The sequence below is a fragment of the Oryx dammah genome, unplaced genomic scaffold, assembly GCF_014754425.2.
Source record: "Oryx dammah isolate SB20612 unplaced genomic scaffold, SCBI_Odam_1.1 HiC_scaffold_28, whole genome shotgun sequence".
NCBI classification, from domain to species: Eukaryota; Metazoa; Chordata; class Mammalia; order Artiodactyla; family Bovidae; genus Oryx; species Oryx dammah.
The window spans coordinates 93,358,509-93,383,307 of record NW_024070212.1 but is presented as its reverse complement, the minus strand read 5'-3'; the positions used below and the strand labels follow the sequence as shown (position 1 = coordinate 93,383,307).

Below are 24,799 nucleotides of genomic sequence, written 5' to 3'. Positions count from 1 at the left end.
ATGGACTGGTTGGATCTCCTTGCAGTCCAAGGGACTCTCAAGAGTCTTCTCCAACACCACAGTTCAAAAGCATCAATTCTTCGGTGCTCAGCTTTCTTTCTAGTCCAACTCTCACATCTATACATGACCACTGGAAAAACCATAGCATTGACTAGACAGACCTTTGTTGACAAAGTAGTGTCTCTGCTTTTAATATGCTGCCTAACTTGGTCATAACTTTCCTTCCAAGGAGTAAGCATCTTTTAATTTCATGGCTGCATTCACCATTTGCAGTAATTTTGGAGCCCAGAAAAATAAAGTCAGCCACTGTTTCCACTGTTTCCCCATCCATTTCCCATGAAGTGATGGGACCAGATGCCATGATCTTCTTTTTCTGAATGTTGAGCTTTAAGCCAACTTTTTCACTCTCCTCTTTCACTTTCATCAAGAGGCTTTTTAGTTCCTCTTCACTTTCTGCCATAAGGGTGGTGTCATCTGCATATCTGAGGTTATTGATATTTCTTCCAAAAATCTTGTTTCCAGCTTGTGCTTTCTCCAGCCCAGCGTTTCTCATGATGTACTCTGCTAAGTCACTTCAGTCGTGTCTGACTCTGTGTGACCCCATAGACAGCAACCCACCAGGCTCCCCCTTCCCTGGGATTCTCCTGGCAAGAACACTGGAGTGGGTTGCCATGTCCTTCTCCAATGCATGAAAGTAAAAAATGAAAGTGAACTCGCTCAGTCGTGTCCGACTCTTAGCGACTCCATGGACTGCAGCCTACCAGGCTCCTCTGTCCACAGGATTTTCTAGGCAAGAGTACTGGAGTGGGGTGCCATCGCCCTCTCCACATGATGTACTCTGCATATAAGTTAAATAAGCAGGGTGACAATATACAGCCTTGATGGACTCCTTTTCCTATTTGGAACCAGTCTGTTGTTTCATGTCCAGTTCTAACTGTTGCTTCCTGACCTGTATACAGGTTTCTCAAGAGGCAGATCAAGTGGTCTGGTATTCCCATCTTTTTCAGAGAAAAGCAATTAAAACTGAGAATCCTCCAAAGAAACAATATCCTCAGGAAGGTAGATTTCAATCAGAGGTAGATGGTGAAGAGAATGTGTAGGCAAGAGGTTGGCAATAGAAGGAATTTTGCTAATGATGAAATTAGTCCCACAGGGCTCAGGAAAAATTTTCAAGCAGTGGAGAGCAAAATGAACAGAGACAGATATGGGCTGTACAGAGGCTATGGAGATTTAAGTGAGGAATAATTTGGGAATCTGAGACTCTTGCGGTATAAACTGGCATAAACAGTATAAAAGGCATAATGAAACTCGTTCTGGTTGAATCAAAGCAAATAATAATGTCAAGGCTGAAAGTATTGGAAAGAAATGTGGAGCAGATATCTAGGAATCACTTTAACCCTGCATATGAAACAGGGACACCTGGAGAGAGCTGATCTTATCCTAGCATATAACCTAATGAATTTATTCTTGACCCTCCATGAGAGTACCCATCTTACTAAAGGCAGAGTCTTCCTTCACAAGCTTTGGGACTTATTCTTGACTTATATTTGTCATGCCTTAAGCCTTACTCATTATTTGCAATATATTCTGACATCCTTCATACTATTTCCTTTTCTTTTAATGCTGGATATAACCCACTCAATTAACTTCACAACTCACTAATGATTTGTGACCCATGGTTTGAAAAAACACTGTAATAGACAATTAATCGTAACTTCACAATCATCCAGGAAGCCTTGAAGTTCTGAATCTTTTTGTCAAATATATGCAAGTTATTCTGAAATGGATCTGTTACCCTGCAAGAGTTAACATGCAAACAAACAAAAGTATGGCATACAAACACAAGAAAGTTACTTTTTTTTCTTTTAACACAGGAAAGTTATTTTTTATCTTTCATTATTTTACTTTGATGATTACTGATAACAGCTTGGTCTTACCATTTGATCATTACTGTCACTTTACCATTCCTGATCCAAAGATTTTCCAATAAATCTTCCTTCTCAAACCACTTATGATATGATTAAACATATACTTTAGGTAGGTCAGTCATACCACAAACATTTATTTGATGCTTATTATATCAGGCATTGGATATCTAATGATGAAAGAAACACCATTTTATGGTGTTGTGATAGAAAATGCTGGGATGGGAGCTATTTTACAAAATACAAACATCTGTTAAGAAAGTAACATTTAAGCTGAGACTTGAAGGTTGAAAAAATTACCCATGTGAAGAACTGACCAGGGTAAAGCATTCCAGGCAGCTAAATAGCATCTGTCAGATAAAGATGTAAACAGCTCAAGCATTTTAGAAGAATTAAAAGGTTCTATGATCACAGCTTAGAAAGTGAAGGTATGAAAGGTTGAAGATGAGGTTGTAGAGGTGACTATAGGGTAAATAATATAATACCTTTTAAACCACGGTGAATAGATTGAATTTTATTCAAAGTGCAATAAAAAGTTATACTTTACCAGGAGAGTGATATAATTTATGTTTTTAAAAGAACACTGTCACTCCTCTATGGAGAATGCATAGGAAGAATCCCCCCAAAAAAGCTGAAAAAACAATAATGAAACTATTACACTGGCCCAGGCAAGATATGCTAACAGCATGGATTAACAATAACAATACTGTAAAGTGGCTATGGTTGAGACATATTTTGAAAACAGAGTCTATAGGACTTACTAAGGATTAGGTACTTTTGAAATTTTTTATAAAATTATTTTATTGAGGAACTCCCTGGCAATCCAGTGGCTAGGACTCAGTGCTTTCACTGCCATGACCCAGGATCAGTCCCTGGTTGGAGAATTAAGATCCCGCAAGCTGCAGAGCATGGCCAATTAATTTATTTATTAAAGTTTATTTTACTGAAGTATAGTTGATATACAATGTGCTGAGTCAGTTTCCGAGGATTAGGTGTTTTTCAAATGGGAAAAGATTAATGCCCACATTTTTGGATTTAGCAGTGGTAATATGGTTCTGCCATTTATCAGGGAAGACTGGTAGAGAAATGGCATGGGAAAGAAAATCAAAAGTTCCATTTTAAATATGTTAAGCTAAAAATGCCAATAAGATATGCAAGAATAAAACTGAACTACCAATTTGGTTATATGAATTTACAGACATATAACCTAGCAATACATATTTGGGAGCAATCAGAAAATTAATGGCATAGAAATAGCAAATATCACTTAGGGAGAAGAGCACATAAACAGTCAGTCCTCTGTATCCATAGGTTCCACACCCAAGGATGGAAAATACTCGTAAAAATAAAAATTCCAGAAGCTCCAAAAAGCAAAACTTGAATTTGCCACACATCAGCAACTATTTACATAGCATTTACATTGTATTACATATTGTAAGTTATCTAGAGATGATTTAAAGCATACAGAGGATGTATAGGTCATATGCAAATGCGATGCCATTTTATATAAGGGGCTGACTTTATTTTTCTGGGCTCCAAAATCACTGCAGAGGGTGATTGCAGCCATGAAATTAAAAGATGCTTACTCCTTGGAAGGAAAGTTATGACCAACCTAGATAGCATATTCAAAAGCAGAGACATTACTTTGTCAGCAAAGGTCCGTCTAGTCAAGGCTATGGTTTTTCCAGTGGTCATGTATGGATGTGAGAGTTGGACTATAAATTAAGTTGAGCACCGAAGAATTGATGCTTTTGAACTGTGGTGTTGGAGAAGACTCTTGAGAGTCCCCTGGACTGCAAGAAGATCCAACCAGTCCATCCTAAAGGAGATCAGTCCTGGGTATTCACTGGAAGGACTGATGTTAAAGCTGAAACTCCAGTACTTTGGCCACCTGATGCGAAGAGCTGACTCATTGGAAAAGACCCTGATGCTGGGAGGGATTGGGGGCAGGAGGAGAAGGGGACAACAGAGGATAAGATGGTTGGATGGCATCACTGACTCAACGGATATGGGTTTGGGTGGACTCCGGGAGTTGGTGATGGACAGGGAGGCCTAGTGTGTTGCGGTTCATAGGGTCGCAAAGAGTCAGACACGACTGAGCGACTGACCTGAACTGAACTTGAGCATCCATAGGTTTTGGTATGAGGGGAGAGATGCTGGAACCAATCTCTTATGGCTACTGAGAAACAACTTATCAGAACACACTGCTTTAAGAACATTTTGAAAGTGTTTACCTTTCTTTTTACAAGCTACCAAAAATGCCAGGTAGGTAATTCATATCCATGGGTTTCCCAATAAATGAATGGATAAATAATATAGCTATGTAAACTAATGCATCTTGTTTTATTTCTACCAAAGTTGTTGGTTTACTCAGTCAACATTTCTTTTTATTCTTAAATCTACATTTCAATTAGAACAGCCATAAAGGACCAGATGTCAGTCAACTATACCCTGTGCAAAAATTCAGCCTACTACTTAACTTTTGTATGTCCTGTCAGCCAAGTATGGTTTTTGCATTTTTAAATGTTTGAAAACAAATCAAAAGAAGAGTAGTGTCTGATATGTGAAATTATATAAAATGAAAATTTCTATGTCCACAAATATTGATTTAATCCAACAGTCATGCTCACTGGTTCATATATGGTCTAAAGTTATTTTCATCTATGATAGCAGAACTGAGTGGTTGCAACAGAAATTCCATGGTCCACAAAGCCTAAAATATTAACTACCTCGCTCAGTACAGAAAAAGTTAGCTAACTCCTAATATTGTTGTTGTTGTTCGGTCGCTCAATCATGTCCAACTCTTTGGGACCCCATGGAGTGCAACATACCAGGCTTAGCTGTCCTTCATCATCTCTGGAGTTTGCTCAAACTCATGTCCACTGAGTCGATGATGCCATCCAATCATCTCATCCTCTGTTGCCCTCCTCTCCACCTGCCTTCAATCTTTCCCTGCATCAGGGTCTTTTCCAATTAGCTGGCTCTTCACATTAGGTGGCCGAAGTACTGGAGTTTCAGTTTCAGCATCAGTCCTTCCAGTGAAAACTGATTTCCTTTAGGATGGACTGGTTTGATCTCCATGCAGTCAAAGGGACTCTCAAGAGGCTTCTCCAACACCACAGTTCAAAAGTATCAATTCTTCAATGCTTAGCTTTCTTTATGGTCCAACTCTCACATCCGTGCATGACTACCAGAAAACACAGCTTTGACTACACGGACCTTCGTCGGCAAAGTGATGTCTCTGCTTTTTAATATGCTGTCTAGGTTGTCATAGCTTTTCTTCCAAAGAGCAAGCATCTTTTAATTTCATGGCTGCAGTCACCATCCGTAGTGATTCTGGAGCCCAAGAAAATAAAGTCTGTCACTCTTTCCATTGTTTCCCCATCTATTTGCCCTGAAGTGATGGGACTGGATGTTATGACCTTAGTTTTGTGAATGTTGAGTTTTAAATCTGCTTTCTTACTCTCCTCTCTCACCTTTATCAAGAGGCTCTTTAAATCCTCTTAGCTTTCTGTCATTAGGGTGGTATTATCTACATATCTGAAGTTATTGATATTATAGTAATAATATAGCACATCAGTAATTTTTACTTAAATTTATAAGTATCTTGCCAACCTGAAATTCCTATAAATAACTTAATGAAGTACTCAGAGTATCTCCATGTATCAAATGAACTCACATACAAATATTTATAAGCACAATGTCTACCAGAAGCTATTAACAGAGAGTTGAACCAAAAGTTGAAGATTTTAAGTTCATGCCTGGTATTTAAATATCAACTCATTAACTAGCGTGAAAAGATTTAGTATTTCTATTTCAAACACCTAAAACTTCAGTTAACTCATTTCTTTCCATCTGACTCACTCTGTCAGAAAAAAGAATGTGCATAAAATATTTTATGCCTGAGGCTGCAAATGGGTGCTTGAGAATAGCAACTACTAGCTTAAAATTGCAACATTTTGTGTAAACTCTTAAAATATAACTCATCCATGCACCTGACCCTATCCACCTAACAGAAGTATTCTTACCATTTAAATTTTCTAAGTTAAAAATATTTCCTATTACCTTTTTGTTTCATATAAATACTTGACATAAACATATGCGGGCTTCCTTGGTGGCTCAGATGGTAAATAAAGAATCCACCTGCACTGCAGGAGCCCTCGGTTCCTGCGATGCAGGGTTCAATCCCTGGGTTGGGACGATCCCCTGGAGAAGGGAATAGCTACCCACTCCAGTATTCTTGCCTGGAGAATTCCAAGGACAGAAGAGCCTGGTGGGCTACTACAGTCCATGAGGTTGCAAAGAGTTGGAAACAACTGAGTGTCTAAACATTCACTTTCATAAATGTATATAAACTGAGTATGACTTCTTTCAGGCCAACAAGTAACTGTTTAGAAAATTATTATTCCAAGGCAATTACTGACATCATATGAGGTTTGAGAAAAGGATAAAATGCTCTCAGAAAAAGACGTCAAGTTGACTTCTATAAAATACTTATAAATAGGAAAAATATGCCAAAGAGTGATTTCACTTATATACCTAATGAATGTTGCTGATTAACTATGAAATGTTTTAACTTGAAAAACACTGTTTGCTGTATTCTTAAACTAAGTTACTATTACCAAATCTCCATCTGTCATATGTAACAACATTAACAAAAAACAATTTTATACTTTAGTCAATAGCATAACTTAATTTTCTTTTATTTCTAGGTAATTATGAAACTCACACTGTCTTCCACGTCTCCAGTCTTCCAGCCTTTTAACAGCATTTTAGACATAGGTATCTGAAGTTCATTTTCTAAAATCTGTTTAATTTCTCCTGTACAAATAAGAAGAGACCAGATATTAATAACAAAATAATACAATGAACATTTATTCATATCCAAAGCTAGTACTAATATTAGGTATATGGTTCTCAAGAAAATGACATTTGTTTCATGAATGAATATGAAAAATTTCAGTAGTCCAAACTTCAAATCTTGATTATACAATATGATGCCCCTTTGAAGAAGTGAAGTTTCAACATTATAATAAAAAACTTATTAATTAAGTACTTTTTAAAAAAGAAACAGATATCAGTGATGGGGTTTTGAATAGAAACAATCTACTTCAAACCAACCAACAGACCAATTTGTGATCAGCATATTGTGGGAGTAGTCAGTAAAGTATAAAACTTGAAGCATTAGAGTATAAGGAAAGCAAACTGTGCAATGCAATTTGGGGTTGAAGTCTTAGCTTAAAGAAATAAAACAAATTGTCTATTCTTAGTTTTTTTATCTGTAAAATGGGGAATAATACTGTCTATCTTATCTACCTCTAAGGTTCAAGGATAAGAGGAGACAACATCCATGAAAGTAGCTGGGAAAAAAAAAAAAAACAACCAATGCGTATAATCTAGAAGACAATTTAAACTGTCTTAAAAAGAAAAGGAACAGAATTTAAGAAAAGAAAAAAAAGTTATGTTGGATCAAACAGAGAAAGCTTTGTGAGACAGATGAGACTTCAACTCAAGTTTCAATTGTAGCTGGATTAAAACCAAGCATGAAGTATAATAGGGTTGTAAAGGAGAATCAAATCAAAGGAAAGGATATACTACTCGGTGAAGAAAAAGACCAAACGGTAAAAGCAAAAATGAAAATGATGCTAATGAGAAACAGTAAGGAAACACAATTTTTCCAGCATGCTACAAAGTACTTTTCAAGAATCAAGTCTACTTATTAATTAGCCAGCTCATTTCTGGTTCTACAGATCATTAAATCAGAATGTACAAATATTTCATTTATGTGCTTTTATTAGATTGGTTAGTCTATAATTTTAGATTAACATGTAATTCCATTCATAATAAGTGACTGAACACTGTAGAAAATGATCATACTATACATTAAAAGGAAAGTAATTCCATGCTGATAAAGGAAAAGAAGGAAGGTGGAGCTTACCCTATACAAGTTCTATGGAATCACAGTGGTCTAGGTAAGCAATGGTACAATCAAACCCTTCATGGTCTTCAGTTCAGTCAGTTCAGTTGCTCAGTCATGTCCAACTCTTGGCAACCCCAAGAACCACAGCACACCAGGCCTCCCTGTCCATCACCAACTCCTGGAGTTTACCCAAACTCATGTCCATTGAGTCGGTGATGCCATCCAACCATCTCATTCTCTGTTGTCCCTTTCTCCTCCTGCCCTCAATCCCTCCCAGCTCTTCTCAAATGAGTTAGCTCTTCGCATCAGGTGGCCAAAGTATTGGAGTTTCAGCTTCAACATCAGTTCTTCCAATGAACACCCAGGACTGATCTCCTTTAGGATGGATTGGTTGGATCTCCTTGCAGTCCAAGGGACTCTCAAGAGTCTTCTCCAGCACCACAATTCCAAAGCATTAATTCTTCAGCACTCAGACTTCTTTATGGTCCAACTCACATCTGTACAGGACTATTGGAAAAACCATAGCTTTGACTATGCAGACCTTGGTTGGTAAAGTGACGTCTCTGCTTTTTAATACACAGTCTGGTTTCCCAAGGAGCAAGCGCCTTTTAATTTTGTGGCTGCAGTCACTATCCACAGTGATTCTGGAGCCCAAGAAAATAAAGTCTGTCACTGTTTCCACTGTTTCCCCATCTACTCACCATAAAGTAATGGGACTGGATGCCATGATCTTTGTTTTTTTAATGTTGAGTTTTAAGCCAGCTTTTTCACTCTTGTCTTTCACCCTCATCAAGAGGCTCTTTAGTTCCTCTTCAGTTCAGTTCAGTTCAGTCACTCAGTTGTGTCCAACTCTGCAATCCCATGGACTGCAGCACACCAGACTTCCCTGCCCATTACCAACTCCCGGAGACTACTCAAACTCATGTCCATCATGTCAGTGATGCCATCCAAACATCTCATCCTCTGTCATCCCCTTCTCCTCCTGCCTTCAATCTTTCCCAGTTATCAGAGTCTTTTCAAATGAGTCAATTCTTCACATCAGGTGGCCAAAGTACTAGAGTTTCAGCTTCAGCATCAGTCTTTCCAATGAATATTCAGGACTGATTTTCTTTAGGATGGACTGGTTGGATCTCCTTGCAGTCCAAGGGACTCTCAAGAGTTTTCTCCAACACCACAGTTCAAAAGCATCAATTCTTCAGCACTCAGCTTTCTTTACAGTCCAATTCTCACATCCATATACGACTACTGTCTAGTCAAAGCTATGGTTTTTCCAGTAGCTATGTATGGATGTATGGATGTGGGAGTTCCTCTTCACTTTCTGCCATTAGAGTGGTATCATCTGCATATCTGAGGTTATTGATATTCCTCCCAGCAATCTTTACTTCAGCTTATGATCCATCCAGCACAGCATTTTACATGATGTACTCTGCATATGAATTAAATAAGCAGGGTGACGTTATATAGCCTTGAGGTATTCCTTTCCTAGTTTGAACCAGTTTGTTGTTCCATGTCCGGTTCTATTACTCCTAAACATAAATGTTCCATTAATTCTAACAGAAGCCTAATAATTATAACTAGAAGGGGAGTATTCAAAATAACTTTACTATGAGCAAAAATTCCAGTCATTTAGGAAGCATAATGATCAATAATGACTGTCAAATAATTTTCATTAGCAACTGTGTTTTCTGTTTATCTTTTTGCTTCTTATACCATTGAACCTTTACCCAAATAAAGATACTCTGTGTTCACCATCCATAAAGCAGAATTATTTTAAGTTGAGTGGAGTACAGACTGGGCCAAAAGTCAAAAGACAGTGACTGGCTGTTCTGGAGTCTGCTACTACTACCATGGCAGGGTAGCCTCCCTAAGCTAGGTTAAATGCCCTCTAAGGGCTTTTCCAATCCTAAAACCTCATGTTCATATTACAGCCAATATGCGTTAAGCACTTTGGGAAATACAAAAAATGAAAGATACGTCAGGATGAGAAGAGCTTCCTAACCACAAACAGAAAGAAAAGCTATAAAGGAAAAGTCCATTATCATAAAAATAAAAAAAACTTCCATGTCTCCAAAAGCACAATAAAATGAAAATGTAAACGAGGAAAATATTTGCAAAACATGTAATGAATAGGTAATCTCATTAATATATAAGAAGTTCTTATAATTTTAAAAAATGTTAAGGAAGTCACAGTAGAAACATATAAGCTTACATAGAAAAGAGCCAATAAACCAAGTGTATTAATTAATTAAAAATTTAAAAAATTGAACTGAAAACATAACATTTTTATTGGAAATAAAACTGACAAGACTTTTTTTTCTTTTCTTTTTTACTGTAATAAAATATTCAAACCAAATGTACCGTTTTAAAGTATACAGTTCAGTGACATTAAATACATTCACATTATGTAACTACAACCACTACCCATCTACAGACTGTTTCATCAATCCACAATGCAACTCTTTATCCATTAAATAACTCCCCATTCCCACCCCATCTCAGTCCATAATAACCACTATTCTACTTGCTGAAATTTGACCATTATAAGTACCTCTTATAAGTGGAATAACATGTATTTCTCCTTTTCTGCATCTGGCTTATGAAACATTTAGCCTAATGTCTTCAAAATTCAGCCATGTTGTAGTAAATAGCAGAATTTTGTTTCTCTGTAAAACTGAACAATACTCTATCTACATACCACATTTTGCTTATCCATTCATCAGTCGACAGTCAGTTGGGTTGCTTCCACTTTTTGTTCTGCTTTTCTGTAAAAGCTCCTATTTTCTATTATTTGGGATATATACTCAGAAGTGGAACTGATAGATTATGTGATAATTCTATGTTTAATTTTTTAGAGAACTGACATACTATTTCCCCAGAAGTTGTACCATTTTGCATTCCTACCAACAATGCACACCACTTCCAATTTCTTCATACCCCCCAAAAAGCAGATTTTTAAAGCATCAAAGTGCCAACATTTGTTACTTTTTGTTTGGTTGGAGTAATTTTTTATATATATAACAGTCATTTTAATGGGCATGAAGTAGTATCTCATTGTGGTTTTGATTTCCACTTCCTTAATGATTCACGATGTTCTGTATCTTCTCACGTGCCTACCAGTCACCTGTATCTTATTTGGGGAAATACCTATTCAAGTCCCTTTACTTATTTTAAAAAATTATTGTGATATCATTGACATATAACATAGTATAAGTGTAACATATACATGTGCTGATTTGATATATTTATATACTGAAATACAATTACAACTATAGGATTAGCTCTATCACATCACATGGTTTTTTGTAGTAGGAACTACTTTAATTGGTTTTTTGTTGTTGTTGTTAAGTCATAGGGGTTCTTTATATTCTGGATACTAATCCCTTATCAGATATATGATTCACAAATATTTCTGCCATTCTGTAAGTTGCCTTTTTACTCTATGGACATTGTTCTTTCATGCATAACTTCTTAATTTTGATTAGGTCTGATTCACTTGCTTTTTCTTTTGTTCCTGTGCTTTGGTGTCATAAATAATAAATTGTTCCCAAATCCCCTGTCATAAAGCTTTTTCCCTATGTTTTCTAAGAGTTTTATAGTCTCAGTTCTAATGCTGAAGTCTTAGTGAGAGTTCTGTTCTTTTTAATATCACAAACTACTGGCAAGACTACAAATTAGTATACTGTTGATGGTAATTTAAAATAAGATTTCTCTAAAGAGTAATTTGGTAGAATATATCTAAAACTTTTAAAGTGTGTATCACCTCTCATGCAGAAGTACACCTCTAGGCATCTTTACGAAGAAACATAATCACTGAGGTTCAACAAAGTTCACTATAACATATAACAGGGAAAGATCAAGAATGAGGTGAGCTCAAAATAACCAGCAAAAGTAAAATGGTATAATAAATCATAGTACAGGTTTTAAAAATTATATGACTCAATGGTATTTTAAAATATAGAAAATGACCATGATGTAATATTGCAAGTAAAAAAAAAAAGCAGCTTTTAATGCATCAAACATAGCCTATCTCAATTTTTAAAAATATTTATTTATACAAAAGACATAGAATGAAACTGGGAATAAATGCAGCAAAATGTTAACTGTAGTTAAAAGTAGAATTACTGGCAATTTTTACTTTTTTCACTCTTTTACTCAATTCATAAATGTTCTACAATCAACACTGGAGCAGGAATATGGTTGGAAATGAATTATTTCAAAACAGAGCAAGGCAATTTCTATCCCAGGATTCAAGAAAGAAAGGGGAGACAAAGAAACTAATATCTATTGAAAGACTTTCTTCTAAGCACCAAATTTCAACCATGTATACTGAATAGTAATAGGAACTGGTTACTTTTTCAAACAAGAAAATCTAGCAGTAGAGCAAAAAATTAAAAAGGAAACAGAAGAGAGGAAAGCTATTAACCAAGGGTATTAAAACAGCAAGATAAGAAATGGTAAAAGGCGGCATAAACTGTTTATGTTGAAAATGGAAAAGGTGATGCACAAGACAGTAAGCTGAAAAAGACTCTTTAGCAGTGTTTCTTAAGATGTAGTTCTTCAATTTCATCAGAATAACCTACTATTTGTTTCTAAAAAGGCATATTTGTGGGCTTTACCTTGTTACAGAATTAGAATCTAAATCTCTGGGATGTAACCCAGGACTTATACATTTAATCAACCCCCATCCCCTTTCCAAGGTGAGTTTTATGCATATAAAATTAGTAACATTCTTATGGAATTTAATAACTAGTAGAACCTGAAGATGACAGGGATGAAGGAACAGAAGAAATGGTTGAGGTATCAAGAATGCTGGTACCAGCTCCATGTTGCTATAGACTCTTCATAATCCACAGGCTTGCCACACAACTGCTGCTTTATACTTACTTTACCCTGACAATTACTTCTGCCTAAAGTCGGTTGCTTTCCATCATACTACCTAACCGCTTAATTTGTTCTTTAGGGAGTATGTTTTATTAACCTCTGAAGCTGTTTACCTTAAAACTTAATAAGCATTTTAATGTCAATCCTATCCTTAAGGGACTAGAAGAGCACTTGAAGGCATACAATGAAATCAGAACCAGGTATTTACAAGGTAAAGAAAGCAGTAGGGCTAGAAAGGTAGGATAAGACCAGATAATAAAGGGTATATGTTTCCATACAAACTATGAAATTATTTGTTCTAGTTCTGTGAAAAATACCATCGGTAGCTTGACAGGGTTTGCACTGAATTTATATATTGCTTTTCACTATATTGCTTTTCACTATATTTTCACTATATTGATTCTTTTCACTATATTGATTCTTCCAATCCACGAACATGGTATATTTCTCCATTTATTTGTGTCATCCTTGAGTTCTTTCAACAGTGTAGAGACTCCTTTAAAAACTGGAAATAGAACTGCCATATGACCCGGCAATCCCAGTGCTGAGCACACATACTGAGGAAACCAAAACTGAATGAGACACATGTACCCCAGTGTTTATTGCAGCACTGTTTACAATAGCTATGACATGGAGCAACCTAGATGTCCATCAGCAGACGAATAAGGAAGTTGTGGTACACATACACAATGGGCTATTACTCAGCTATTTAAAAAAAAAAAAAAAAACACACATTTGAGTCAGTTCTAATGAGGTGGATGAAACTGGAGCCTATTATACAGAGTGAAGTAAGTCAGAATGAAAAGAGGCACAGAACAGACTATTGGACTATATGGGAGAAGGTGAGACTGAGATGATATGAGAGAATAGCATTGAAGCATGTATATTACCTTATGTAAAACAGATGACCAGTGCAAGTTTGATGCATGAATCATGGCACTCAAAGTCAGTGCTCTGGGACAATCCAAAGTGATGGGGTGGAGAGGGAGGTAGGAGAGGGGTTCAGGATGGGTAGGGTGGGGTGGTGGGTGGAGTGCACATATGCGCCTGTGGCTGATTCATGCTGATGTGTGGCAGGGGCCTCCAGAGTGTTGTGAAGTGACTGTCCTCCAATTAAAATAAATAAATTAATTTTTTTTTAAAGGGTATACGTATGCTAGGCTAATGCACTAGAACTTAACTGTAGTTAATCTCTTAACTCCGGATCTGATTTTTTTCACTAGTTTTACCTTTTCAGAAAGTTATATAAATGAAATTATAAAGATTTCCTCCTGTATCTGGCTCCTTTTACGTAGCACAATATTTGAGATTCAACCATGCTGTAATCAGCATCAGCAGTTTATTCCTTTTTATTGCTAAACAGTATTCCATTACATTGTTGTACCACAAGCTGTTTACTTATCAGTTGATGGACAACTGAGGTATTTCCTGTTTGGGGTTATTATGACTAAAGCTTCACTGAACATTCATGTAGAAGTCTTTGTGGGAAATGTTTTCATTTCTCTTGAGTAAATATCTAGAAATATAATCACTAGGTCATACAGGTAAGTATGTTCTAATAAGATTCTACTGTATCATACCAAACTACAAAACGTTTTTTCAAAACTGTATCATTTTGCATTCCCACAGCAATATATGAAAATTCTAGTTGCTCTGCCTCCATGTCACCCTTTGGCATTCAGTGTTTCTAATTTTAACCATTCTAATAGTTGTCTGGTTGTTTCTCATGATTTTAGTTTTCATTTTCCTAATAATTAATAGTACTGAATTATTTTCATGAGATTATATTCTACCTCTCCAACAAAATATATTTTTTAAGATTATTATTCTTTGATAAAGTGTTTGATAGACTCATTTGCCCATGTTTTATGGGCTGTTTATCTTCCTCAAATCGAATTTTGAGAGAGCTTCCCTTGTGGCTCAGCTTGTAAAGAATCTGCCTGCAATGCGGGAGACCTGGGTTCGATCCCTGGACTGGGAAGATGTCCTGGAGAAGGGAAAGGCTACCCACTCCGGTATTCTGGCCTGGAGAATTCCATGGACTGAGTCCATGGTGTCGCAAAGAGTCGGACACAACTGAATGACTTTCACTTTCATTTTAGATATCCCGGATATAAAACCTTTATAAGGCATGTGTTTTGCAAATATTTTCTTCCAATACTCTTCAGCTTGCCTTTTCATTTCTTTAAAGAATATCTTTCAAAGATCAGAGTGTGTGTAATTTTGATAAAGTTTAATATTTCAAATTTTCCTTTAGATTTGTGTTTTTTCTGTCCTAGGGAGCAAGGGGAACTTGGCCTAGCCCAGATCACAATGATCTTCTTTCAGAAATTTTACAGTTTTAGCTCTTACATTTAGGTCTGTACACTATTTTGGATTTTCTATGTGGTATAAGGGTAACATGGAGATGATGCTGATGTGGCTGCCCTTTTTTTTTTTTTTTCAATTTCAATGTCCAAATAGTACCAACTACACTTGTTGAAAAAATTATTCTCACTAAAATGAATTAACTTATAAAGTTGTAAAAATATGACTGACCAAGTATATGTAGGTCTATTTCTTGACTTTATTATGTGCCAATGACCTATCTATCTTTGTTGCCCATACCATACTGACATGGTTACTATTTTTAAATGAGTCTTAAAGTTAGGTGGTATAAAGCTAAAAATGTTTGATTTTTTTCAAAATTCTTTTGACTATTCTATACCATTTGCATTTCAATATAAATATTAGAAAAAACTTGCCAGTATCTACTTTTTGTAGCTGGAATTTTTACTGGAATTGCACTGATTCTATAGATTAATATGAGAAAAAGGATGCTTTATTAATATTGAGTCTTCCAGTTCATGAATGTAATATATCTCTCCTCCATTTGTTTAGGTTTTTAACTCATCAGGAATGTTTTATAGTTTTTCATTAGAGGCCTTACATATATTTTGTTATATTTACCCTAGAAGGTGAAAGTGTTAGTCCCTCAGCCATATCCAACTCTTTTGAGCCCCCATGGACTAGCCCGCCAGGCTTCTTTGTCCATGCAATTCTTCAGGCAAGAATACTGGAGTGAATAGCCATTCCCTTCTCCAGGGGATCTTCCTGACTCAGGGATCAAACCCCCATCTTCTGCACTGAGGCAGATTCTTTACCATCTAAGCCACTAGGAAAGTCCTAAGTCTTTTTAAAAATATTTTTATAATATAAAATATAAGTTTTTAATAACAGTTTAGTTTCCAATTGTTTGCTGCTAGCATAAAGAAATGGAGAAGGAAATGGCAACCCACTCCAGTATTCCTGCCTGGAGAAACCCAGGGACAGGGGAGCCTGGTGGGCTGCCATCTATGGGGTCGCACAGAGTTGGATGCAACTTAAGTGACTTAGCAGCAGCAGCATAAAGAAATACAATCAATCTTTTATATATTTACTTTGTATCTTGTTGACTATAGAAATTTCAATTATTAGCTCTAATATGTATTTTGTAGATTATCTGGGGCTTTCAACACAGATTATTATGTCATTTTTGGATAAAGATATTTCAATCAATATTTTATTTCTTTCTTGCCTTCTAACCTAGGACTTCCAGTAGAATGTTAAACAGAAATAGTAGGAGGGATCTTCCCTGCCTCGTTCTTATTCTTAGGTTGAAAGCATTCGATCGTTTATCATCAAATATTATACTAAGTATACGATTTTTCTACATGCCCTTTATCAGGTTGAGGAATCTACCTTTAATTCCTAATTTTGAAGAGTTTCTTTCAAATGGATATTGAATTTTGTTAAATGCTTTTTCCATATCTGTTAAGATGACTGTATGGGATTTTTTAAAGTCTGTTGATAAGGTACATGATTCCTATAGCAAATCAACCCTAAATATTCACTGTAAGGACTGATGCTGAACCTGAAGCTCCAATACTTTGGCCACCTGATGTGAAGAGCTGACTCACTGGAAAAGACTCTGACGCTGGGAAAGACTGAGAGCAGGAAGAAAAGGAGGGGCAACAAAGGATGAGATGGTTGGACAGCATCACCAACTCAATGGACATGAGTTTGAGCAAACTCTGGGAGATAGTGAAGCACAGCGAAGCCTTGGGTGCTGCAGTTCATGGGGTCTCGAAGAGTAAGACACAACTCAGTGACTGAACAACAACAAGGTAAATTACATTCTTTTCAGTCACAGCAGTGACATGATTCTAATTCTATTCATGATACGGAACTTTTCACAGGCTCCAATTTATTTTTAATGAATTGGTTATGTCTATATCCCTTACTAAGTTCTATGAAGATAAATGTTATGCCTGTTTTCTTCTCCATCTTATACCTAGGATCTAATACAATACCTAGATCACAGTAGAAAACGCATACTGAGTGAATAAACAACATGTAAACAAATGCAAGAACAGCAATTGCTATTAAGAAACAGCTAGAGCAGAGAAAGACCAAAAGTGGAGAAAATAATGGGACTATCTCAATGAGGGTTGATATTTCCACAACAGAGTAGTTAAGGGGTAAAGGATCTAATCTGATTAGGAAAAAAAAAATTTTTTTTTCAAAGTTTCTACATGCCCAAGATATCTGGAGAAATTTAGGCTGATATCAGCAGTCTACATCAATCAGGGTGTGAGTTATTGTCATCACCAAACTAGGAAATGAAGGCCAGGAAATCTGCTCTATTTCTCCTTGGTTACCACATATACTTGAATTAACCTAAAACTTTAAGTATCCTTGATCCTCTCCAAACTAGAATTTATTTTCCAAGCATATAAAGGAATTTCCAAACCAAATCTGTTTGTGTATCAGCTTGAAAAGTGAAAGTGTGAGTTGCTCAGTCGTGTCTGACTGTGACCCCATGAACTATACAGTCCCTGTAATTCTCCAGGCCAGAATACTAGAGTGTGGGTAGCCTTTCCCTTCTCCAAAGGATCTTCCCAACCCAGGGATCGAACCCAGGTCTCCTGTATTGCAGGCAGATTCTTTACCAGCTGAGCCACAAAGGAAGCCCAAGAATACTGGAGTGGTAGCCTATCCCTTCTCCAGCAGATCTTCCCAACCCAGGAATCAAACCAGGGTCTCCTGCATTGCAGTTGGATTCTTAACCAACTGAGCTATCAACAATTTAATATCCTATAATAGCATAATTGCCTAAAATGAGAGAGAAGGTCAGAAGAGGTATGCAAAACAAAGGATAAGCTCAAAAATACAACAATCCTAAAATACCAAGATATACTAAGATGTTTGTTTTTATTGAAGTATAGTTGATTTACAATGTTGTGTTAGTTTCTGGTATACAGCAAAGTGACTCAATTTATACATATACAAATATTCCTTTTCATACTCTTCTCCATTATGGTTTACTGCAGGATATTGAATACAGTTCTTTGTGCTATATAGTCGGATATTACTGTTTATCTATTTTATATATAGTTATTTGTATCCTCTAATCCCAAACTCTTAAATTATCCCTCCCCTACCTCCTTTCCCCTCTGGTAACCATGTTTGTTTTCTATGTCTGCAAGTATGTTTCTGCTTTGTGAATAAGTTCATTTGTGTCATATTTTAGATTCCAAATATAAGCAAACTATCACTTGATAACTGTCTCTAACTTATTTCACTTAGTATGGTCATCTCTAGGTCCTTCCATATTGATGCAATGGCAACGTTTCATTCTTTTTATGACCGAGCAGTATTTCATTGGGTATACCACATCTTCTTTATCCATCCAAGATACATTATGTTTACAAGAGATTGTTTGGCTGATAGAAGAGGTAATAATTAAAAACGCCTTACATTAAGGGCATATTCCTATTGCTTTTTCTTCTCCAGACTTTAGCCCACTAAGATGGTAAACAAGTTGGCCTTTGGAAAGCCAGGAGAATGGTCTGAGCAAATCAGAAATTCAAGCTGCATATGAATTGGAGCTATAGGAAAGGAAATTCTCAAAAAAAAAAAAAAAAACAAAAAAAAAACAACCCACAAACTAAAAGAAAAGGAAAATGGACAGGAGAAGATACCATTAAAGTTTAAGTATCAGATCAAGGCTCATCCCATTATATGATAAATGTACTCAACAAATATTTAACTAACACCTACTATTGCCAAGCACCAAGGCACAATAAAGATAAGAAATTATGGCCATCTTCAAGGAATTCACAATCTAACGTAAAGATACTTGTTAAAAACCATAAAATAACTGCTATACATCAATATATAATGGACAGAAAGAGAGCACAGGGCAAGAACCAATCACCATCTCACTGTGAGACTCTGAAACACCTGAAAAAGAGGTTCCAAAAGATACATCCTAAAATGAACCATGGATCTAAAGTGTGAAACTATCTGGAAGTGATGCCTCACAAAGAATGTGCTATTTCCAGTTTATTTGAAATATAATCATTATATAACATTATACTGGTTCCAAAGTACCCAACATAATGATTTGGTATATGTACTGCAAATCATTACCACCATAAGTTTAGTTGGCAATCACCTTCTTAAAATTTTTTCCATGCCATGAGAACTTTTTTAAGATCTACTGTCTTAGCAAATTTAAAATACCTAATACAGTGTCGCTAACTATAGTCACAATATTATCCATTACATCCCCATAAAGCAAGCATTTTAATTTCAACACAATTCTGTGCTCAATTCTGGCTGAATGAACTGAAAATGTTTAGCCTGAAGAAATGGGGGAAAATAGAACTGTCTTTTAATATCTGGAAAACTATCAGGAGAGAAAATATATCACTTTGTGTATTCTTTCTCTGAAAACAGAATGAGATCCAAGTAGAATGAGGTCAAGTGAAGTGAAGTGAAGTCACTCAGTCGTATCTGACTCTTTGTGACCCCATGGACTGAGAAGCCTGGTAGGCTACAGTCCATGGGATTTTCTAGGCAAGAGTACTGGAGTGGGTTGCCATTTCCTTCTCCAGGGGATGTTCTGGACCCAGGGATTGAACCTGGGTCTCCCACATTGTAGGCAGACGCTTTACTGTCTGAGCTACCAGGGAAGCCCTGGCAGAATGAGGTCAAAGTGGTCACTTAAAATAAAAAAAAATTAATACATTTAGCTGATATCTCTGTTTTGCATGTGGTTGATGAAGTGTTTTTATTTAAAAAATTTCAGTCAGAACTGCTGAACAATGAAATTACTTCCTTAAAATTAATAAGCATCCCATTGCTAAAAGAATTTAGGCACACACTAGATAAACCTAAAACAAAAATGTGGAAAAGACTACTTACTTAGTGATCAGCTAGACAAGCTTTTACAGATCTTCCAAAACGATTAATCTCAATGAACCAGTAAGTCACTTACTCTCTTATGTCAGTTTTCACATCTATAATGTGCGGATCCAGGTTCTGGCTATCTCAAGGTAACATGAAAATAAGTAAGCCAATGAGTATAAAAGGGCAGGGGCAGAAGTGAGGCAGGATCAGGAGAGGGAACTATAGCATGGATCTGTCACTGGTAGAAAAGGAGAGAACTTTTCAGCTAACTGAAGACCACAACCCCACCTTTATGCTCAGGATTGCATATTCCTCCAGACACACCATTATTATTCCTGCTTCTGTGCTTTTCCTTGACTAGAATAAACTCCTATGTCCACATGACATATTTTAACTCATAGCCTGGTTATTTCATTTCCCGAAATATTTCATAGTCTGGGTCCTCTGTAATCTTTCCTAATCACCCTCATAACTCTATTTATTCCCTTCCCATATTTCCAAGTCATCAAATAAAACTGAATTGCTTCTTTTTCAACAATCTCATAGCACTCTGTATGTATTTTCATAACTGACACTGTTTTATTGGAAAGATCATGAATTCTAGATTTGTCTAAGACCAAATCTGTGGTTCAGGAATTCTCTGAGCCTCAGTTTATTCCTCCTCAAAACAGTTTTAATAACATCTGCCTTACAGTATTGTTGTAAGGGTTGTACAGCAATTAAGTATAGTCAATACAGTAGCTGGTGTACAGTAGGTAAATATACATACAGTAGGTATGTTTGTGTGCATGTGTGTAAATGAATGAATGAGTAGGTAAATGTCCTTTTTTCTTTGTCTTCTTCCTCTCTCTATCCAAACAGATGATGGAGTTTTCTGGGATAAGGGATTCCTTATTTATTCAAAGCCCAAGACCTTAGCATAATATTAAGCATAAAGTAATCAGCAAACATCTATAATAAAATGACCCATTCTAACTGCACAGAAGTCTTTTAAAATTTACTTCCTAATTTTCAGCAGTAATTGCTAAACATGAAACCCTGGGAAAGTACATTATTTACTATTGCTATTACCTCATTTTATTGCACTCTGCAGGTTATTTCCTTTCTTACAAATTGAAGGTCTGTGGCAATCAGGAAATCTACTGGTGCCATTTTTCCATCAACATTTGCTCATTTCATTCCTATGTCATATTTTGATAAGACTCATGAAACTTCAGACTTCTTTATTACTCTTATTTGTTATGGTGATCTGTGATCAAATGACCTCTGATGTTACTAGAGAAACTGTTTGGGGGCACTATGAACAACGCCCATATAAGACTAGGAACTTGATAAATACTGTGTGTACTCTGACTGATCCACCATCAGGCCATTCCCCTTTCTCTCCGTTCCTTGGGTCTCCCTAATCCCTGAGTCACAATAGTATGGAAATTAGGATAATTATTAACCTTACAATGGCCTCCAACTGTTCAAGTGAAAGAAAGGGTCATATATCTCTCACTTTAGAATCAAATGCTGGAAATGATTAAACACAGTGAAGAAAGCATGTAGAAAGTCAAGACAGCCCAAAAGCTAGGTAGGCCTTTTTGAACAAACATTATCAAAGTTGTGAAAAGGAAAAGTTCTTAATGAAAATTAAAAGTGCTATTTCAGTGAATACACAAATGAAAGAAAAGTGAAACAGCCATATTTGTGACACCGAGGAAGATTCAGAGGTCTGCACCGATCAAACTAACCACAACAATCCCTTAAGCCAAAGCCTAATTCAGAGAAAGGTCCGAACTCTCTTCAATTCTAAGAAGGTTGAGAGAAGTGACGAAAGTACAAAAGAAAAGTAGGAGGCTAGCAGAGGTTCCTTCAAGAAGTTTAAGGAAAGAAGCCATCTCCATAACAACAAAATGCAAGGTAAAGCTGCAAGTGCTGAGGTAGAAGCTAAGGCAAGTCAGTCAGAACATTAGTTAAGATAATGAAGAAGGATACACTAAACAACAGATTCTCATATAGACAAAACAGCCTTATATTGGAAGAAGATTCCACCCAGGGCTTTCACAGCTAGACAGTAGTCAGTGTTGTTGTTGTTCAGTCACTGAGTCATTTCCAACTCTTTGGGACCCCAGGGATTCCAGCACACAAGCTCTCCAGTGCTTCACTATCTTCTGGAGTTTGCTCAAATTCATGTCCATTGAATCAGTAATGCCATCCAACCATCTCAATCTCAGTCATCCCCTGCTCCTCCTGCCTTCAATCTTTCTCAGCATCAGGTGCTTTTCCTATGAGTCAGCTCTTCCCATCAGGTATCAAAAGTATTGGAGCTTCAGGTTCACCATCAGCCCTTCCAATGAATATTCAGGGTTGATTTCCTTTAGGATTAACAGGTTTGATCTCCTCGTAGTCCAAGGGATTCTCAAGAGGCTTCTCAGTCAGTTCAGTAACTCAGTCCTGTCAGATGTTTTGTGACACCATTGCAGCACTCCAGGCTTGCATGTCCACACCAACTCCAGGAGCTTGCTCAAACTCATGTCCATCGAGTCAGTGATGCCATCCAACCACCTCATCCTCTGTCGTCCCATTCTCCACCTGCCCTCAATCTTTCCCAGCATCACGGTTTTTTCCAGTGAGTCAGTTCTTTCCATCAGGTGGCCAAAGTACTAGAGTTTCAGCATCAGCATCAGTCCTTCCAATGAATATTCAGGACTGATCTCCTTTAGGATGGACTGGTTCAATCTCCTTGCAGTCCAAGGGACTCCCAAGAGTCTTCTCCAACACCACCACACTTCCAAAGCATCAACTCTTCAGCACTCAGCTTTCTTTACAGTCCAACTCTCATATCCATACATGACTACAGGAAAAAACATAGCTTTGACTAGACTCACCTTTGTCAGCAAAGTGATGTCTGCTTTTTAATATGCTGTCTAGATTGGTCATAACTTTTCTTCCAAGGACCAAGTGTCTTTTGACTTCATGGCTGAAGTCACCATCTGTAGTGATTTTGGAGCCAAAGAAAATAAAGTCTGTCACTGTTTCCATTGTTTCCCCATCTATTTGCCATGAAGTGATAGGACCAAACGCCATGATCTTAAGTTTCCTGAACGTTGAGTTTTAAGCCAACTTTTTCACTCTCCTCTTTTACTTTCATCAAGAGGCTCTATAGTTCTTCTTCACTTTCTACCATAAGAGTGGTATCATCTGTGTACCTGAGGTCATTGACATTTCTTTTTTGAGATATTGATACTTCTATGCAAAGTATCACGTGAAATGCCAGGCAATCTTGGATTTCAGCTTGTGCTTCATCCAGCCCGGCATTTTGCATGATACTCTGCATGTAAGTTAAATAAGCAGGGTAACAATATATAGCCTTGATGTACTCCTTTCCCAATTTGGAACCAGTCTGTTGTTCCATGGCTGGTTCTAATGATTGCTTCTTGACCTGTGTACAGATTTCTCAGGATGCAGGTCAGGTGGTCTGGTATTCTCATCTCTTGAAGAATTTTCCAGTTTGTTGTGATTCACACAGTCTAAGGCTTAGTGTAGTCAATAAAGCAGAAGTAGATGTTTTTCTGGAACTCTCTTGCTTTTTCAATGATCCAACAGATTTTGGCAATTTGATCTCTGGTTCCTCTGCCTTTTCTAAATCCAATTGGAATATCTGGAAGTTCTTGATGCACACACTGTTGAAGCCTGGCTTGGAGAATTTTGAGTGTTACTTTGCTAACGAGTGAGATAAGTGCAATTTGTGCAATAGTCTGGCATTCTTTGGCATTGCCTTTCCTTGGAATTGGAAGGAAAACTGACCTTTTCCAGTCCTGTGGCCACTGCTAAGTTTTCCAAATTTGCTAACATATTGAGTGCAGTACTTTCACAGCATCATCTTTTAGAATTTGTAATAGTTCAACTGGAATTCCATCACCTCCACTAGCTGTGTTCGTAGTGATGCTTCCTAAGGCCTACTTGACTTCACATGCCAGAATGATTGGCTCTAGGTGAGTGATCACACCACTGTGGTTATCTGGGTCATTAAGATCTTTTTTTGTATAGTTCTTCTATGTATTCTTGCCGCCTCTTCTTAATATTCTCTGCTTCTGTTAGGTCCATATCATTTCTGTCCTTGATTGTGCTGATCTTAGCATGAAATGCTCCCTAGGTATCTCTAATTTTTCTTGAAGAGATCTTTAGTCTTTCCCATTGTACTGTTTTTCTCTATTTCTTTGCATTGATCACTGAGGAAAGCTTTCTTACCTCTCCTTGCTAAGAGTCTTTTCCAGTACCACAATTTGAAAGCATCACTGTTTTGGCACTCAGCCTTCTTTATGGTCCAACTCTTACATCCTTACATGACTACTGGAAAAACCATAGCTTTGACTAGACAGACCTTTGTCAACAAAGTGATACCTCTGATTTTTAATATGCTGTCTGGGTTTGTCATAGCTTTTCTTCCAAGGAGCAGGCGTTTTTTAATTTCATGGGTGCAGTCACTATCCACAGTGATTTTGTAGATGTCAATGCCTCACTACAAAGCTACAAAGGACAGGCTGACTCTCCTGTTGGGGGCTAATGCCACCAATAGTCATTTTATCATTCTGAAAATCCTAGTACCATTAAGAATCACAGTAAATCTGTGATAGAGCACTCTGTTTGTGCTCTATAAATGGAACAACAAAACCTGGATGGAAACAGATCTGATAACATATTTGCTGAATATTTTAAGCCGACTGTTGAGTTCCTACTGTTCAGAAAAAAAGATTCCTTCCAAATTATTTCTTTCCAGTGACAACACACCTGGTCTTAAAAGAGCTCTGATGGAGATGTATAAAGAGATTCATGTTGTTTTCATGCCTGCCAACACAACATTTATTCTGCA

General features: G+C 36.9%; 1 protein-coding gene across 2 annotated transcripts in view; it reads right to left on the bottom strand.

Annotated features, from left to right (window-relative positions):
- FAF1 (Fas associated factor 1) overlaps positions 1-24,799 on the bottom strand; it is a 472,185-nt gene that overhangs the window by 291,398 nt on the left and 155,988 nt on the right. For both annotated transcript variants that reach the window (XM_040231204.1, XM_040231205.1), the window contains exon 5: positions 6,655-6,746. In XM_040231204.1, coding sequence (XP_040087138.1) covers positions 6,655-6,746 — 92 coding nt within the window. The remainder of the gene's footprint in view (positions 1-6,654; positions 6,747-24,799) is intronic.